Source organism: Tinamus guttatus, unplaced genomic scaffold, assembly GCF_059628265.1.
Source record: "Tinamus guttatus ecotype Peru unplaced genomic scaffold, ASM5962826v1 Tinamus_guttatus_pri_ptg000052l, whole genome shotgun sequence".
Taxonomy (NCBI): Eukaryota; Metazoa; Chordata; class Aves; order Tinamiformes; family Tinamidae; genus Tinamus; species Tinamus guttatus.
In genome coordinates this window covers 8,504,270-8,523,555 of record NW_028288586.1, presented here as the reverse complement: position 1 = coordinate 8,523,555, position 19,286 = coordinate 8,504,270, and the positions used below count along the sequence as shown (strand labels likewise).

Below are 19,286 nucleotides of genomic sequence, written 5' to 3'. Positions count from 1 at the left end.
AACCAGGAGCATGACCTGGTTTTGCCACCTGCATTACTTGACTGCTGAGGAAGCAGCGGGAATGACAACAGCCATTCAGCCCTCAGCCCACGACCATGCTGGCACAAGAGCACAGAGCTCCTCGCTGGAAACTCCGCAGCAGCTGAACAGAACCTGCGGGCTTCCCGCTCGGAACTGAGGCCCTGCTACCAGAAGCACCATGACCATCATTTACCAGGACTCCTTTCAGTCTTCCCTGTCAAATTACCCCAGCAATCAAGGGAAAATAGAGTGAGGAGGACACACCAGCCTGCCTGACGAGGGAACAGGGAAGCATATTTCAGTCCACAAGCAGCCTGCAGCACTCTAGATGAGGTCAGGCTCCAGCAGGCATCACCCCAGGACACCAGGAGCAAAACCACCACGGCAGAGCCAGGCGAGGCGCTCAGCCCCTGCCTGCTTGATGCCAACCCCGTCGGCGACGCACCGGCCGTGGCAGACACGGCTGGGGCAGAAGGCAACGCGGTCTCGGCCAGCACCCACCCTGCAGCAGCCGATCGCGTCGAGATCTCTGCTGAACAGCTCAGTGCCACCCTGCTGCCCTTACGCAAACCACATCCTCAAGAACACCAAGATAACGACTTTGGAACTGGTGATGTGCCCTGACAAATCGTTGTTGTTTCTCCAAAAAAGTAATTCCTGCTTTCAAATTTCAAATTTTGGTGCCACTAGCAGCTTTTGTAATTAATAATTAAAAAAAAAAAAAAAAAAGTCGTATGATACTTGATCAACTCCTCCCTGCGCTTCCATTGGGGAATGGAGACTGAACTTTCCTTTTCCAGAGCAGAGAAGCCCAGGCAACCATCTCACCTGAGTGTATCCTGAAAGCATGGCAAAAGCTACACAGTCCTACCCAACTGCAAAATCACCCCTACCTCTGCTGATGTAGTCTTCCAGATGCTGCCAAACTGCCTTCTCATGGGTACCCTACAATCAACCCTTCACCTAACATTTGTTTACCTGAGCCCATTTTTTGTTTCTACTTTGCATCTGAATGGCAGCAATAGATGCGAAGAATTCTTCTGAAGGCAAATCTTCGGGTAGCTTTGTTAGAAACTGGGCTATGTGAATAAAGTCCATTTTGGTCAAAATATCTTCAAAAAGTTTCAATATTCCCAAGGCTGTTCGGAATAAGAACTCTTCCCCATCACGGCAGAACACATCCCAGACACGACATGCCAAGTCTAGTGGCAACGATTTGCTGTACAGTGTGAATATCCTGAAAAAGAGCAAGAATTTCGGTTATTGCATAAAAAATATCCAGAATGAGCAAGAAATCTGGGTTCATTGCCACAACATTCTAACAGCAAGTGCAGAGAGGAATAAAAATTACTGGAATCATGTTATAGTATAGTAGGAAAAGCAGTTACAGTGAATTTACCATTCAGAATTTAAAGATACAACATTTCACCACAGCTACAATGTACAGAGAAATATTTTCTGGCACTCTGAAAAACAGCAAATAATTCTTGCTCCAGTAGAGGTCAGCAAAACCTCTAACATAACTAAAACTTTCTTGCAACTTTTATCACACAAAAGGCTTTTTAAAGTATGAGGAACATAGCAGTATATCTCTTCTGTTGAGCATTTGTCTTCCCTTGCTTCCTCCCAGCCCCAACACTCCATATTGAGGAAACAGGGCTTAACAAAAAGTTACAGTGGGACAGCAATATATTTTAAATTATTTGAATGATGTATAATCGTATAACCAGCTTTCTGGTAAATCAGCATGCTTTAAAATATGAGAAAAATATCATCTTCATTTTACAAATCATAAGTCAAAAACCATTTGCACAAAAACACATGACAAGAAAATTGCAGGTTTATAAACTTTGGGGCTTTTTTTTCCCCCTACATTTATATCTGATAACAGTATTTTTTAGAAGCAGGAATCATGAAAATTTCTGTTCTCCAAAAAACATTATAAAGAGTAAACAGATATAGGGCAGAGTCTGGAATGAAAGAAAAAAAGTGTCTTATATATGCAGAATAAGAACAGCATGACATAAGGCTCTTTTGCATTTCAAGGGACCATCTTGTTGCACCTTCAACTTTTTGTACAGCCACGTTCCATACTAAAATGCCTGTTAGAGAACACTTAGCAGAATTGAGACGTGTTGGCTACACATACGCACACAGAGGAAACAGCAATAGTTTCTGTATTTCAGCAGAACAATGTAATAGGAAGCAATTCAATTAAGTCCTTTCCTGGTCATAAGGTAACAGGGAAACACTCCACTATAAACAATTCCTGGTTAAAGATTAGTATCAGCACCTATTTTTTCTTCCCTCTTTTTTATTCACGAAAGCTACTCTGCTGTGATGATTCAGACCTAACCTCAATAACCCACATGTATTAAATCTGTAACGATACAGAAAATCAACTATCAGAGGAAATGTTCACATTATTTATTAGAGTTCTGCTCTTCTTTACAGGAAGAGAATTATTCACTTCAAAAAACTGTCACTTCAAACTGATCTTCTCATAATTTGCAAGGAGGATCAACCTGCAAATAACCTACAGGGTAATTACTTTCATCAATACCAGTGTAGAATTAAATGCATCAAGCTCTGGGAATGGAGATTTGTCCCCTGCCCCAGAATAGGGAAAGAAATGGTAAAGATCATGGGTGGCAAGAATGGATATGGCACAAGCTCCTTTAAAACGTTCCCTACTGAGAGGTATTTTGATTACGCGTCTGAGCTGCTATACTGAGCCCAGCTGAAAGCTCTTCCAAGTCACAAAGCAGCTGCTAGCCCAGAACCACCAGAGCACTGGCCCCAGCAGTCCTGACACGCATCTGCTCTGCCCTTTAACTCACCTGCAGGACAAACTTCTATCCACACTTTCTTAAAACCCCCTGGAGTCCCAGGTACGGAAAAAACAAATTGTTAACTAGCACGGAGATGTCCAGTGTTGGGGAAAATACTGCATCTTTAAGTGCTCGCGCGTTACTTCATTGTGTAGTGACATTTCTTTTCTCATCAGCAACTTTAGTGCTATCAGAAGGAGCTTTTTGGTAACCATTTTCTGAACACGACTTCAGCCAGCATTGCAATTAAAAGTGGAGGAAAAAGAAAAATATACATAGGATTTTATAATGATGACTGCAACAGAGCAACTTTATAGTTACTCAGTAAACTCTGACTGCATTCTAAAAATGTACCAATACAAATACTGTATTTCCTTAACGAAAAATATCCAGCAAGCCCCGTTCTCACCTAGGAGTACTATAGAGTAATACAGTATTTCAACTGACTCCATCATAACCTATACCCACGGTAAATTGGGCTTAAGACCCTATTTTTGTCAAGAAAGGCCAGTAACAACTGAGATTCACTGGGTGCAGAGTATTACTGCAAGTCAGGGACTACGTTCTCCCTTCTGCAACACGTAGCCAGACTAGAAACACCCCCCAGGAAAGGCCCACTACAGACATCCACACAAACCAAGGGGCCTGCAGATCTACCGTAACCAGCGCACCGTGTCCAGAGAAAGCCTGTGTTTACAGAGCGTAATCGCACTCGATGCAGTATTAAAGAAGCACTGATAAACCCATCAGTGCAAACAAAGCCTTTGGCTACGGTTAGTGCCAAAACCATTTTTCTGAGTAGGGAGATAAAGAGGTATTTGTATAGCAGCAGCAGGCCATAAATAGACAGCATGTGTCCTTTGCAAATCCACATTTTGCTCTCCTCTAAAGAGCTTGTGGTAAATCAGCTGGCAGATTGCTGAGTCTGCTTCTGCACAGGATTCTGCTTGAGGCAGCCAAAAACAGCCTCTTCTGGCAACTGTTTCCCTTCTCTGCTCCGTGAACCTGACTGCACACTGCTCTCTTCAGCTGTCTCATTTGATTGACTTTATTTCTCCCCAAAAGCAGAAACTTGTCTAGTTTTTGTTTTTCTACTATGAGATTTAGCAGTTGCAATGCTGGCTTGAAGCAAATACTTTGTAAGAGACTCCTTACACGTGGCTGATGACTGCCAAAAATCACTGCACTGTTATCTTTTAATTAAATTCTCAAATCCTTTTAAGTCTGCCTGTCACAGGACAGGTAATGGAACTCAGCTCCACTTCCCAGACTCTCTACCAAAACCGAGGAAATGCAGGCAAATGTTTGCTAACATCACACCACTTGCACGTCTGGACCCACCTATACGCACGACCTTCCTTCTCCTTGGAATGTCTCTTCAGCAGATGATTTCAGCACAACTTTACCACCGTTCCCTGCGGCACCAAAGCCACACGGGGCAGCACAGAGCAGACTGGTTAATCCAGCAGTAACTGCAGCAGCAGCAGGAGGGTTTCCCCGCTGCTCTGTGCCGCTCTGGCAGCCGCCCCGCGCCGGCAGCAGCAGAGGTTTTCTGCACAGCCACGCGCCAGGCAGGGCCGGAGCAGCCGGCCTCCCTCCGGAGCGCCGCACACACGGGCAGGTAAAGTCCGAGCGATGGTGCTGGAGCAGGGCTGCTCCTCAGAGCATTTCCCCTACAACCAAACGGCTCGTCTGCTCGGAACGCACGGAGCAAAGCTGCACGTGTAACGGGGCAGTTTTCTTCACCAACTTTAAAAATGGTGAATCCTCATTTGTATCTTTCCAGAATGGTTTTGTTTTTCACTGAGTGATATCTGTACTGCAGCAAATTAACCAAATGACCCATGAAGGACACTGACACCATGGAATCAGGCACCTGAGCTCTAGCAATCCCATGCACTACTACAGGCTGGGGACCATTCCTAAAACGCTCTAAAAAAGTGGTTTCATCGGTTAAAAAAATTAAGACTGACCTGCCACAGGTATTTAAAACCACCCAACACCCTTTTTGTTACTGGAATGGACCACACCAAGACAGTTTACAAAAAGCCTGTATTAGGATCCTCTGTATAGGAACTGAGGCTGTATTACACGTGAGTGAGACACTGGCCCAGAGTCTTAACTCATCCTGCCAAAGTCCAGCATTATTGTCTGAACACCTGTACTAGGTACACACCTGTACTAGGCGTCAAGAGAAGAAGATAAAATAACAGCTTTTTTTTCAGAAGATCAGTCCAGATATGCAGTAAATATCAAAAAAAACTGCTATATAGCTTCATTTTAGAATCAGCTATAAATTCAAGGTTAAGCAAAGTTAAAGAGAAGTATCACTGTAGGCATGATTTGGATTGACGTAAGAACACAGTAACTGAACAGAAGAAAAAGTATTTATTTTAAAAGAATACGAAAACAGTCTAGAGCACTCTAAATCGTGTCATGAATACGAGCATTGTGTTACAAGCCAGCATGTGCACTGATAATTACAGTTGAAAGTCTTACCAATCAATAAGATAGATGTCTGGAGTTAGATTATTCTTTTTGAAGTGGGCGAATAACTTTGGCAGATTTTCTTCAAAGAATACCTCAAATGCGGCAAAGTAAGTCAACATCTGGGAAAATACAATAGGAAAAAGCAGCCAGCTCTATTATTAATAGGCTTAAAATACTATTTTTGTTGAATTAATGTTTTTCAAAAATAGGATCGTATGAATTACACAATACCATAGAGAGCTAAATATCCACATAAAGGAAAGCATGTGCATGCACACAAGTGTTTAAGAAAAACTCTATACGTCCTTCTCATACTGAACGTTAAAATAATTGTTTTGGATCTTTACCATCTTATTTTGAAAAGAAAAGTATCAGAAGGAAAGAAGTTATTTGCTGATTACTCAAGATAATTATGATAAAGTGGTGCTTTATGTTTGTGGCAATAACCTAATACTATGCTGAATAAAATCCAAGGCCCGAGGGATTATAAAATGAAATCTGAAGCAAAAATAATTTAATAGTCCACAGTAAAAGTGAAGTGCCGAGTTGTTATTTAGTTAACTGACCATAAATCATACCCAAATGATGGAGCTTGTGTTACACAAGAAGTTTGACAAAGGGATAATACTCATTCTACTGAGAGAGACAAGAAAAGCCAAACATCAGGACAAATGAGCTGTGCAACACAGAAACACATTCTGACTCCAAGCTGGTACCTTCACCCCTGAAGCAGGCCACTTTTAACATGAGGATCTTTAAGTTATTTTGAAATTTGCATATTTAGGACAAGTTCCATAAAAGAAGATAGGTAAAAAAGAAGAATTTTCCAAAAGCTAACAGCAAAAGACATTTTGGCTTCCTTCGGCTCTCAATCATCCTTATAGGATGGAAAGTTCAAAGTCTCTGAATGAGTGAGTAATTGTAATTATAATCAAGCAATTGAAACAATAAAGAATAGTTGTAATTTCCTCACATGTGAGTTTTATCAGCATGCTTCTCCTCAGGACTCCAGGACAGTAACGGGAGAGGAGTTAGGGAGAGAAAAATGAAGAAGTGTATGAAGCCTTTTTAATGGACAACACATGTGTTTCCTTTGCTTTTTCCTATGTCCTTCAGGGACATTGTCCTGTTTCATCTAAACAAAGTGACAGGTGGTGGACTATTTTCATAAGCAACAGTAAATAAGTAAAATAATAATTAAAAAGAGTAGTAGTCAATAAGGAGACTTAAAAGCCAAACAGATGGGCACGTGCTACAGAAGTAGCTCTGCAAAATCTCTGAACTCTCTCAAGAGATTTAGAGAGAGTTTCACAGTAAACAAACCCCGAAACCTAAAAACCTGCTTTAGAGAACCGTACGACTGAAAACTTCTCAATTTGTATTTTTAAATACATGAAATTCAGCATCATGTGAGAACTGTAAGGATAAAGGAAGCAGATAATGCAACGATCCCACTTTCTAAATGATCTAAATGTTTGGATGCTAATACCCCAGTAAAAGATTTCTACTAAAGCTTTTCAAATCTACTTTGGAGAACGTAGTTTACACATAATTGCTACAGTCACCTCTACTGAAAGCAATGCAGGCAATTCTATCAAAAATGCAATGGCAGTTCTGGTATTTACCTTTATCAACATTCACTAAGGCATTTATTTAGTAGCAATTACATCTTTTCTACTTTGATAATACTGTGACCAATAAAAAGCAATCAAGAGAAATTGGTATATATTACTATCATTTCAGCAACTCTTACACTGTTTTTACATTTTATACTCTTTTTACCTAGATCATTTTCTTTGCCTTAAGACAAATCAGTACATGATTTTAAAGTTGTAAAATTTTCACAAAAAGATTAGGGTACAGAGCAGATCAGCAGTTTTTTAACCACAATATATATATATATATATTTTTCAATTTTTCTCATCACTCTATTTGAAGTACTGGGTACAAAGCTCTCCTTGTGATGCAGATCACGACTTTCATTACTCCTGAAAGCATCTTTGCAGGGACGGTGTTTGCACACTGCATGCATGAGCGTGTGCTCTTTTTCTGGGTTCAGAAACAGAGATGACTGACAGTGCCCCAGCAACGCTGCCTGAGCGCAGGATTCCCCGTCGGCATTTATTACTGACGCATCCAAGGCCTGCAGCAGGGAATTGGATACTGCTTTTCCCACAGGAAATGCTCACAGGATCCTTAGCACCCTACTCTTTAAGCAACACAAGTAATCACAGCTCACACGATCTACTGCCCTACTTTATTTCTCCCGCTTGAACTCTTGGGAAACAGCTCCTATTTTCCTAGTGCTATAAGGTGAGCAATAAGAGAAAAAACAGAACGATGGATATTTTAAGAAAAAAATACTTTAAAAATTAAAATACACTGCAGGAGACTGCTTATTTTCCTATGGTGTACAAGTAGTCTGGTGACTACTCTGCATTTCAGAGAATCTAGAGAGAATCAAGCACCCAGCTCCCACTGAAATGTGAAGTGTTCAGCTCATCTTATTCCCCTAGGCTCCCTTTAAAACACAGCTGCTCCAGCAAGAGATGGGAAGCCCAATTCTTTCTCTAACAGCCCATTTTTAGCAGCCTAGTACTTTGGGATATAAAGTACCTTCAGATCACTTTTTTTTTTTTTCCTAAAACCATTAAGCTGTTTAAATAAAGCTTTCAGCTAGAGTGCTCAAGCTCTCGAATTTAGAAACTACTGTAACTATTGTAACTCCTGTAACAGCTACCATAACTACACTGTAATTATTTTCTGACCATCATAAAATACTCAGTGGCTGAACAACTTCATTCATCTGCCCCTTCAAAAAAGGTTGGTGTGTCTGGTATCAGGGGTGTCTCTGTGTCTCTATTTTTAATTTTGATTATTTTATTAAGTGTAGTGTTTTAAAATAATTTCTCACTTTATCTCCAGGCTATTGAGACCATTATATTTTTTAACCTTTAACTACATAGATGTGCAATATAGAGACAGCAGTGTTCTTGCATACTTACAAGGCCATGGTCCACACGGAAAAACGCCATCTGACAGGGTTTATTCAAAAGGTTAGAAAAAGCAATGAAGGCATCTGCAGTATCCAAGTTCAAGATCAACACCGCTGCGATGAACGACATGCCCTGCACCTGCACAAAGAAGTGGTGTCACCATCCAGCAAGAAGGACCCTCTCCCAAGAGCCCTGCCTCATTCCGCCCTCGCAGCCACTGCTGCTCAGGGCACTCACTGGTGCTGCCAAGTGCTGTGAGTCTTTCAGAAAGTTAGGACTGAAGCCACGTGACCACTCAGCAGCAAATGCTCAGAACCTGGATGCTGGCGATCTGCATGTGAACTCTTTCCAAAGGCCCCAAAACTCCTACAAAAGGCCAGGATGACAGCACTTTCAAACAGGCAGAATATAGAGTTTTGACATTTCTTTGAGGAAAAACTTGTATTTTTTTTTTCCCCTAAAGATGGGTCAGATTGCTGTGTACAGCCCCGCTGTGGTAAAAAAAGGGAACTTAAAGTAACCAGAACTTGCTCAAGTCCTTTCACATCACTACTCTGAGGGAGCCTGCGCAGCCCGAGTGGCCGCTACTTTACAGAAAGTTCCCAAAGCCCAGACGGCCGAGGCACAGACAAGCAAACCAAAAGAAAGGAGATCCTGAGTTTAACAGAACCGTCTTGGTAAGGCTACCATTAAGAACAGGGCATGCTTCTGAGGAGCCATTTAACAACATCTTTTCTTCAATTCCAATTTTCAGGCAGAAAAAAAAGACACTTTAGAGTTGTCCAAAAGCTTAACCTAATAAAAAGTTTAAATCTAGCAACAGAACCATTATTATATATAATTAGATACAACTCTCAGGCATGTACTGGGATAGAAGAAAGCACACAGAAAAACCCACAAGCATTCACAAAATCATCTTATACCGGTCTATGAAGGACAGGCTAACACAATCTTCTGTACCCTTTTTCTCCCCTCCCACCCTCAGAAGAAAACTCTTGACTTACGTAGCCTACATCAGGTCTGTAACAAGTATAGGCTCCTAAAATACTATGCAGCATGTCATGGTAAGGACCACCCTGTAATCGAACAGAAACAAGATAATACATCTGAGCACAAACAACTTCAGTGCTACAGACATTATATTTTACTTACAATGAAATATCTGTTATTACAGAGCTTTCAACACCTCCAACTCTCAAAATACTCTTTAGCTTTAAGAGCATGAAACAACAATCCATATCGCATTTACTACAGACACACACAGCTCACCCAATAAAGCAGTTGCATATTAAATTCAGATACAAGAGGGATGTAAACACAAGAAATTCATTATAGCTTAGTTGCATTTTGACAATAGTACCATGAAAACAGAACACTAATAAAAATCTATTAGAGAGTCTATTGGACTGAAGGAAAAAGTAATTCATGAAGAAAACAGTTAAAAAACTGCCAGCATACACCCACCATGTCCAGCATATCTATAAATAAAAAGAACTCACTCAAAGAGGCTTTATCTTACACTGGTGACTACAACTGGCTGAGGACTTCCAAAGCAAATGCTGGTTCAACACAACCTAAATGTTTTATAGGCATGCTGAAATCTAGGTATAGTAAGACAAAATGTCTGATCAAAATGAGCACATCATTAAATGCAAAGATTTTCCGTGGAACTCGCTAGGGCTGCGTTCCCTTTCACTTAGTGCTTGCAACTCAGCAATGCTCCTTCATTACTTGGAAACATTGCCCTGCTCCCCTTCAGCAGGCCGAAAGCAGCATCGACTGGGCAGGATGAATCAGCTTGTGCCAATCTGCCAGGCTGGCGTCTTACTCAGCCAAACGTCCTGCACCTTGGGTTCACTGGGTGACTTACAGTTTTCCAGAATTTTTAGGAACTTCCTCAAGAAGTCTTCCTCCTTCAGATGAACTCAACAGGCTGTTTCAACCGCGGGACAGAAAGAAAGCATAAACCTAACTTTGCTGAGAAGTAAGGGTAAAAGTCAGCAATGCTTACCTGCTGGAAAATACAGAGATTAGGAAACGTTCTTGAGATATCCAGTTTTATCAACTCCAAACTTGCTTCTCTGTCAGCTGCAGAAAACCCAGCATCTGTAAAATCAAAAGTTACTGCATTAATTAAATGCAGATCAAACATTAATTAAGAAAAAAAAAATCTCTAAGCACACTGCATATAGATTATGCACTAAGAGGGAAGGAGAAAAGGGAAAAGCAAGGCAGGGCCAGGCACTTCCTGAGTATCATTTTCACAAACCAGCAGACAAGCCTGTGAAGCAGTACCCCTTACTCATAACAAGGCTGCTCAGGGACTCCTGAACTAGCAGCCCGTGCGGAAAGGTTCGCGTCGGGGAGAGAAGGTCTAAACTAGAACCCTGTGATGGGCGTTGCCTATCCCTACACTACTGTCACTTTTCCTTTAAAATATCATCACATTTACTGTTTACTGGTGAAGATTACAGTCACTGCAAATTCATTTCTGTTAGTTACAGAGAATGTATCTATTTCTAAAGCACTCATTTTCATTCCAACATCCAAAAATTTTCTTTCTACTTTGTCCGTGCTTATTGGTATGGTGAAGAACTATCTAATGCTACTTATTGAAGTAATGGGTTAAGAGCTGTCATTAGCAGATGCTTACACCACTCACATAAGGATGTTTACTCCAGAAAAGTGCAAGGGGAAGATAAAAGCAAACCAGAAGCACTGGTCACTTATTTAAGATACAGAGAATCTTAAGAAAATGAAGTATGGGTTCTCCAATCAGAACCATTTTTCTTTATTGATAAATGCCAGTATATATGTTCCTCTTTTTCTGCTAAGCCTAATTATTTACCATAGGCAAACTCAAGCATCTACATATAGTGTTATACTCTAAGAGACATCTTTTCCCATCAACTAGAAGAATCATGAAGAGCTGAGTCTACGACAACAGCCTGCTGCTGAGACACACTGCAGAGATGGACTCAACGCTGCGCGGAGACACTGAGGTGCAACTTACTGCTACAATTTCAGTTTTAATTCCAGAACTACAGAGAGGGCAAGACAGGAAAATATCTTAGTGTTACAAATCTCCCAAACTTTCCTGTTCTTCCTACAAATTAACATTAAGAACCATACACAGAGATAGTTCATAAAGAAAAAACAAGTATAGTGTACCAGAGACTGCAGTTTCATTATGAAGTAAAATGACAGTTTTTCTTCTTGTTTCCAAGGAAGTTTTCTTTTTATTGAACTCTTTTAAAATCTTTCAGAAGATACGAAATGACACATTTTTGTAGCATAAGATTTTACAAAATCTCCTGTTTTGCAACTCAGTCTAAGTCATTCAATAGCAGCTTACCCTCACACTCCACGTCGGCCCCTCCTGTGCTAAGCGATCGCCATTTCTCTTTTGCACGAGCCAGGCATATATCATAGAGCTCTGGAAAAATAAAAGGAAGAGAAAAGCCACGTCTATCTCTCGCACGTGCATGTGCCCACCAACAGTTACTAATTACCTGCCACACTAACAAGGCTGCTCCAATCATTACAAGTAACAGTATCTCTAAAATACCAGCTGAATTTAACTAGGTTGTGACTGTGACAAACTTGTTCCACTGAACTATAACTTAAGACGGAGTGCAAAGGAAAGGCATATGTTACACAGGATGCTTGTGTATTTATTTTTCTTACATAACAGATGCATTCAAAATTGTTTTGTGAATGGACAACTGGGATAAGTCTATCGCATTCTGTGCAAGAATTACACGTAAAGCAACTAAAATAAACCTGGAAAGGCAGCACAACACAGCAGCTGGACAGTTAATCTACTCAATTTCCACTTTGAAATTATTTACATATCACAGTAGTCTTTCATGGTCATATTTTTCTGTAGTCTGAGGCAGCACACTATTTCTGTTTTCACTAGTATACATATAAGCAAAAGGACAAGTTTTCCCCGGGGTCTTTTAGTCTCTCACAAAAAGAATGTCTTGTTTAAAATAAAGAAAAACATAATATGCACATACCCATGGGCATTACAAAACTAACAACAACTGTAAGCAAGAAAAATAAATCTTATTTCTCATTTAAACTAAGTCATTAATTCTGACCATCTCCATTTAACATGAAAGTAAGACATGAAGAATCATTAACAACATACAGCAGCAGTCCTAGAACAGCTACAAGCTTAAAAGATAGTAAATATTTTTGAACAAAACACAAAAACATGACAAAAAAGTAGCGACCATCTCCCCCCAGTGACCCCTCAGGTTCGGAAGCACCACAACACCACAGGATCATTGCTCCCCTTGCCTCCCCTCTCTGCAGCGCGCGGAAGATGGCCTCACCGTGGGTGATGTTGAGCTCGTTGCCGATGGCCAGGCTCCAGACCCTGCCGCGCACGCTCGGCGGAATGCCCTGCCACCACAGCTCCCGGACCTTCCGCGAGCAGCACCTGTTCCAACAAGAGAGGCTCTGCTAAGAGATCATTTATTGCCAGCTGCACAGCCAACCTTCCTTTCTACTGCTGCAGGAGGCAGATTCGGATGCAGCCAATGGGCCGACAGGTCAAGAAAGGCTTCCATATACCCCTCCTTAGTGCAGTTTTGCTTCTAACTGCAAAGCAGAGCTGCCTTCTCTCCAAAGGCAATGGCTTACACAGGAGCACTGCACTTGTCACGCACAGAAGCGACCATAATTTGTCACCATGCATGAGAAAGAAATAACTGTGGGGAACATGAACAAACAAATGAAAGAGATCCACGTCTATGTCACTGCATAAGCTAAAGGCTGCACAGACTCAATTCTCCATTTAAAATTAAGTATTGAAACAAGTCCATCCCCTCCTCTCATCCAACACCCTTCTGCACGAGTAAGACATGCAGTTTCCCTCCCAGCTTGCAGCTCTAACCCACAAACAAAATGCACGAAGCTGCAAGATTAGTAACTATTTTCAGGTGAGAGTATGAAAGATATTTTAACACAACACAGACCTCGAAAAAGCTTAAGGCTGATGTTTATCAACCTCTGGGTCTCAAAAGAACAAGTAGACAGCATCTGACCACCAATAAAAGCATGGGACAGTAACTAAACTCACAGTGATCTATCTGAAAGCAGATTCTGAATTAAAAATGTAACATGGCATACAGAATACAGTGGGGAACTTGGGAATTTGTAAACTGACACAGGAAAAAAGCACCTGTTTTTACAACACACACAACAGATGCATTTTCAAGCACTAAAAACAGATGTATAGAACTACAATTTGTTTACTTTTTTCTTTTATACTATTTCAGCTTCCCAGATACGTATTTTCCAACAAATCATAGCCACATTCTTAACATATATTGTCAAGAAATTGAATTTCATCATTAAGCAAATTGCAGTTTTGAGTGCCAACAATTATTTTTGTGGTGGATTACTTTGCTTGATATTTTGGGGGACTTTGTTTTCTTTAAGATTACTATAGATATCCCTAAAAAAAAAAAAAAAAAAAAAAAAAAAAAAAAAAAGGACAGTGAAGGTAGCTTCCTGATTATCTGAGCTATGCTTTTACAGAAAAAGCTTTTAGATTTTTTGTTGTTGTTTTTTTTTTAATATCTCTTTCTCTACTTTTATTTTCCATCACTTGATTATCCCAGCAGGTCCACACCACTCTAATTTAAGAGGCTTAATAATACCTGGCATGTATTTCCATTCAGTATTATATAATCGACAACTCAAGCAGTCAAGAAATCTGATTTCTGTAAGTGTGTGGTGTTCCAGCATTATACTTGCTGTTTTTTTTAAAGTCTTTTAACTTTCATTAAAGACACGTGAAAAGAATTAGAACTGCACTGCTCAGAGCAGCACTGCCTTCCTTCTTTCTGCAAGGAGGCTAATTTCTTTTATAGTGTCTGAAGTTGACTTTCAGTTGAAAGTTTCTCTCTCAAAAAAAACACTTGCTAATTTTATAAGTTTTCTTTAGGACGCAGACTTTGCATTTGCTATTAAAACTCAGTATAACATACTGTCTTACATAGTTTCCCAGTTGGGCAAGATTTCATTGTTCCAAGTTAAAACAGCATTGCCAATGCTGTCTTCCAGTTTACAGCGTTCTTCCAGTTGTTTCTTTCTCTTCTGGGCTTCTTTAAGCTCTGCAGAAAAACAATTTCCTTTTAAGTTGGTAAAACCAAAAATTAAGTACTTCAGAGCTAGCTATTCATGAGTACGTAGCCATATAAAAACCACATTATATACACCTACATCTACAGTGGCCTGTACAAACTGTAAAACTTTTCCAGACATTTAGATAATACACCACGAGCTCAACAGCAATGACAAGTGTGACTAAAGAACCAAGGGGAACGTCACATTATGCTCATTTTAGATGGGATAGGACAAAGGAGAGGCTAATACTATACGGCTTCATTGACACTTTGAATCTAACCACAGTAGTAGCAACTTTCAATTAGTGTCTGCCAATACGAAACAAACCCAGTGACCTAGCAGAGCAGGTGACAGCGCTCCCTGAAAATGTCTGGTGCCTTTCCATGAGGATCTGAAAAACATGGACTAAAACGATCAAAGTTTTGTTTGCTCTTTCTACACCATGATCTAGGTTTACTGTCAATAAATGACAAGAATCATGGTTCGGATGCTACACTCAGCATATTTTTAATATGCCATGCATCAAGAATACATATACTGCAAATTTTCAGTTCACTAAAAATAAAATTCTACCCTTGCTCCTGCATGGTATTTTGTTGAACAATTTTTATGTCTTTGCATTACCTTTCTGCATGCCCTCTCACATCCTCTACTGTTTTTTTCCACAGCCAGGTTTGCTAGACCATTACTGCGCAATTTAGCAAACACAGGCCGCCACTCCTTATAGCAGCATAGTGAAAACTGACAGAAGTCCTACAAGAAGGCAAAGAAAATGGCTAGGAAGACAGCCATGAAGGAGGCCCCTGGAATGACACACACAGCCTGGTGGCTCCCCTTCAAAGCTCCACGGAAGCTGTGCTGAGCAGAGTCATACGAGCTGTCTCCCAGCATTTGTCAGCTGTGACCCCAGCGCTCTGTGAGCTGCCTAAACGTGCACTTTGCGTTTTTCTCTAAACAAAAGAAGCCTTTACACTCGCTGCTTTCCTGCCCTCTGCACAATACATCACTCTGCAGAGCAGTTCATCTGGAGTGGCTTTAGGGGAAATGGGTTTGTCAGAGCATTTATCTGGAGAGAATGACATACTCCCTACAATGAAGTCAGAACAAGGCCCTGGCCCGCTGCCTGACCTGAGTGTCATTCCCTTTCTCTCAAGCCTTCTACCCTTTGGGCAAAAGGATTTCCTCTGGACTGCTGCCCGCTATATGGATGCTGTGATAAGGGAATCGCATGAAGGGGGAATTGTAGACTTTACTGGTAGGCACATGATGTTCAAAACCACAATAAAATGCTTGAATCATCAACTACAGAAAGCCAGCGAGTCCTCTGTTGACATCATCTTTTCACCACCTCATACGGCTCAGAGGTCTGGCCAGTTAGAAAACATTTATTTCTGGAAGCTCTCATTGGACACAAGATTTTGAGTCCGAATTTCCTATTACTACAATGCCTGTTTTCATTAGAAAATCCAGATGGTCAAAAACATCTGCAGAAGGAATCCACTGCTAACTGCCAGCTCCACCTGATGTGCTGATGTGCACAGCAGCATTACTGAGCCAGTACTGGGAATCATGTCGGACAACGGATCACTAGCAAAGCCTTGGGAAAGATGCAAATTGTAAACAGGAGACAGATTATCATATGAATACACTACATTTTCCTCACTGGAATTGCAGCCTCAGGAGATTGTTTGTGAAATAAAACTATCAAATATCCTGCAGTTATCAAAAAAAAAATGGTCGTAGCTAATTGGGACTCTTATATACTCGTATCTCATATCTACATCAGCAAGCTTCTAAACTCACAGAGGGATGCCACTCTCTCTATTCTAAGAAATATCAGTAAGTGCATAAATAAGGTGTGGGGCCTTTTCCTTTATTAAATAAAACTACCGCTATCCTACTCTCTTTCCAGGACTGACCCTGTTAGGGGCAGTGGACCCCTCACGAAACACGACAACAAACCGACGAGTACAGTCAAAGCTTAGAAATACCCCTTCACTTCCCTCCTCTGAAGACAAGAAATTCCATCACCTCTTTTTTTTGCTTGAACCACCATTTCTTCGTACTGTTGTCTATGTTTCTGAGCTTCTTCTGCTGGTTTTGCAGGGAGGTTCCTTAAATTGAAAAAAGCAGTATTTAAAGTTTGGTATGCTTCTCTCAAGAAAACTCTAGATCCTTCTAAAAGAAAAGCATAATATTGTTTCTTGTCAAAATATCTAATCAAGGCATGGTGCAACAGATTCTTGGAAAGATTTTTTTGCCAGTGTCAGCAGAAGGAAAGAACACTGACCAGCTATGCCTACTTTTATACACAGAATACGCTGAGTAATTTCCTTTTGTTTGGTAATTTCAGCATTTTTATTTTAATGAAACCAGTGGAACCCACAGACTAAACTTTATAAATAAATGGAAGGGAATGGTACATAGCAAGTTGGTAGTTTTGATTTGGACTCTTTACAGCTAAGAATACAAGAGCTTATCTTCTCTCGCTGCGCACCCCACAAGCAGCTACACCCACGACTGCCTTTACTCAGGCAGCAGTGACTCACGGTGCCAACTTCCTTTTCCTGCTGCTCCACAAGACCCCATTCCTGCTTTAGAGGCCTTAACTCCTTCCCTCACTTCTAGCACAACAAGCGGCTCTGGAGTCAGCCTCTGTACTCGCCATTTGCCAAGCCCAACAGAGCCATTTTGTTCTGGGATTTGGGATTAAAGCCCGGGCCGGCCGCATCTCTCCCAGGCAAACACACCTACTCATACACGGGAGCTCGCTACGTCTGTAATGAGCACAGCTGCAGGAGACCCAGAACAGCAGCACAGGAAGGAACCGAGTAATTCAGTCTTTACTGCCTTGTATTTCCAAGATGCCGTATATCTTCGGTTAATAAAAAAGATGCTAAATTTCACTTGCACATTCCTGTAAAGCCTCCCTAGCCTGTGCTGCCAACACGGTCAGCGTTACTAGCAGTATGCTTCACTATTTGCATAACCATATTATCTGCAAAGCACTGACAGCCCTGTGATATATGCCTATGAACATTTTTAAAAAATCAAGGCTGTTACAAGGAGGAGGACACTGTTTTTTCATATTAATGTCCTCTTTAACCATAGAGAATAATCTACTCTTTCAGTTTTAGTTATGTAAATTATCCAGATCCTTCTTTTTGTAAAATCAGGATCCTCAGAAATGGCATAAATGGCATGTGGAAAGCTTGGAATGGCAAAACTAAAGAAAACGTTTCAAGTTCTGTTAAGTTCCACTAGTTAAATTATTTGCCCTATCTCTTAATGAGATCATCATATACTTGAGATGACATTAAATATCTATGAAGATTTAAATAACACCTTTTCCTGTTAAAGGTAGAAAGACTAAAGATTTTTCTCCCTTTTCTAGAAAGTTTCACCTAAGCTCAAAAAGTCGAATAATCTGCAGCAGCTATTCTGCACACATCTCTCCTTTTTTATTTTTTAAGTCTTAAATATTTCTGATAATTGAAGAAATTTCTTAAATCATAAGGAAAAAAAATCACCCTGCAAAATGAAATAATTAAAAAAAAAATCTTTGGAGACATTCATTTGATGACAGTACTCTTCAGAGCAATTTCAAAAAACAAAAGAAATAATCAGACCAAAGAAATAATCATTCAATCTACAAACTTAAAAATATCCTATTTTTGATAGAGTTCTTTAGTCCATCAATACTAGAAAAAAATGTTATCCTGCAGCATATCTTTAATTCAAGCCATCTGAACACAGTCTTGTACACAAGCAATTGTTGTAATGAATAACCATTCCTTTGCTCCTCGATATATTCCAGGAAATCTTGTCATATTTTTTTTTTAATCAGTCAATGAAAAAGCATCCTAAATGACCCTGCAACCACATCAGCTTGACACGAGCGTTCTTCATACGGATCAGTAGTGTAAACACACACCTACATTATGCCAGCTTTTCATAGCAACACACGGCTATTTTAAAAGGCAGTGTTTTCTGTCCATGCCTGCAAAATTTGGTCCCATTCATAAACTGCTTAAACATGACTGAATTTGTTAAATTCAGGAGCAAATCATGGTAAAGCAGCCACGCAGTCTTTCTGGGGTTAGCTTATTTATACAAAAACATGCTTGCAGTGACAGGGGAATGAAACATCTCATCAAGGGCTTGACAGCCTTCACAAGGGGATGCAGAACCCACTGCAGAACAATCATTATGTTGTTTTATTATTTATGGCAGTGTGCACTTTCTTTGTGTAGGCAGGACAGAGTATCCTTGTTTCTCAATCCCTTGATATTCCAGCTTCATTTTTATCTCTGTGTTCTCTCGGGTGACAAAAAAAATCACTCAAAATCATTCATGCTTGGAAGACAGATTTACTCACAACTTCTAAAAATAATTATCTCACCACTGGAGTTGTGAGTAAATCCCCCTAATTATCTCCTTTCCTCTATGGTCATTGCTTTTATTATAAAATTAAGTTACTTCTAAAATTAATTATCTTCATAATCATGTCACTTGCATATTCAGCAGTCAGAGAAAATGTTTGAAGTCACCTGTTTAATTAAGTTTTAGTGATCAAATGCTCACGTTAAGAAAGGGTTTGCTAGCCAAAGTTTAGGGGACTCCTCACTGGGGTGCTTCCCAGAACTTACGCTGGCCTGTCCTCTAAAATAAGCGCTGTCGTGGAGAGTGGTTCAAAATCAAGATTCTTCCTCACATTCTGTTTGGGAGAAAGTGGCCTGTGAGATCGTCCAGTTTTTTCTTCATATTCCTATTCGAGAAAAAGATAGGGCAGGTTACATCAATG

General features: G+C 40.4%; 1 protein-coding gene across 1 annotated transcript in view; it reads right to left on the bottom strand.

The window, feature by feature from the left end:
- The window catches only part of TBC1D14 (TBC1 domain family member 14), a 54,621-nt gene that overhangs the window by 1,392 nt on the left and 33,943 nt on the right, over positions 1-19,286 (bottom strand). Inside the window, exons 4-13 of the mRNA XM_088539996.1 lie at positions 19,132-19,250; positions 16,514-16,596; positions 14,352-14,469; positions 12,682-12,788; positions 11,694-11,774; positions 10,350-10,444; positions 9,343-9,414; positions 8,348-8,476; positions 5,352-5,461; positions 1,000-1,258 (exon numbers count right to left, since the gene is read on the bottom strand). Of these exons, the coding sequence (XP_088396122.1) occupies positions 1,000-1,258; positions 5,352-5,461; positions 8,348-8,476; positions 9,343-9,414; positions 10,350-10,444; positions 11,694-11,774; positions 12,682-12,788; positions 14,352-14,469; positions 16,514-16,596; positions 19,132-19,250 (1,173 nt within the window). The remainder of the gene's footprint in view (positions 1-999; positions 1,259-5,351; positions 5,462-8,347; positions 8,477-9,342; positions 9,415-10,349; positions 10,445-11,693; positions 11,775-12,681; positions 12,789-14,351; positions 14,470-16,513; positions 16,597-19,131; positions 19,251-19,286) is intronic.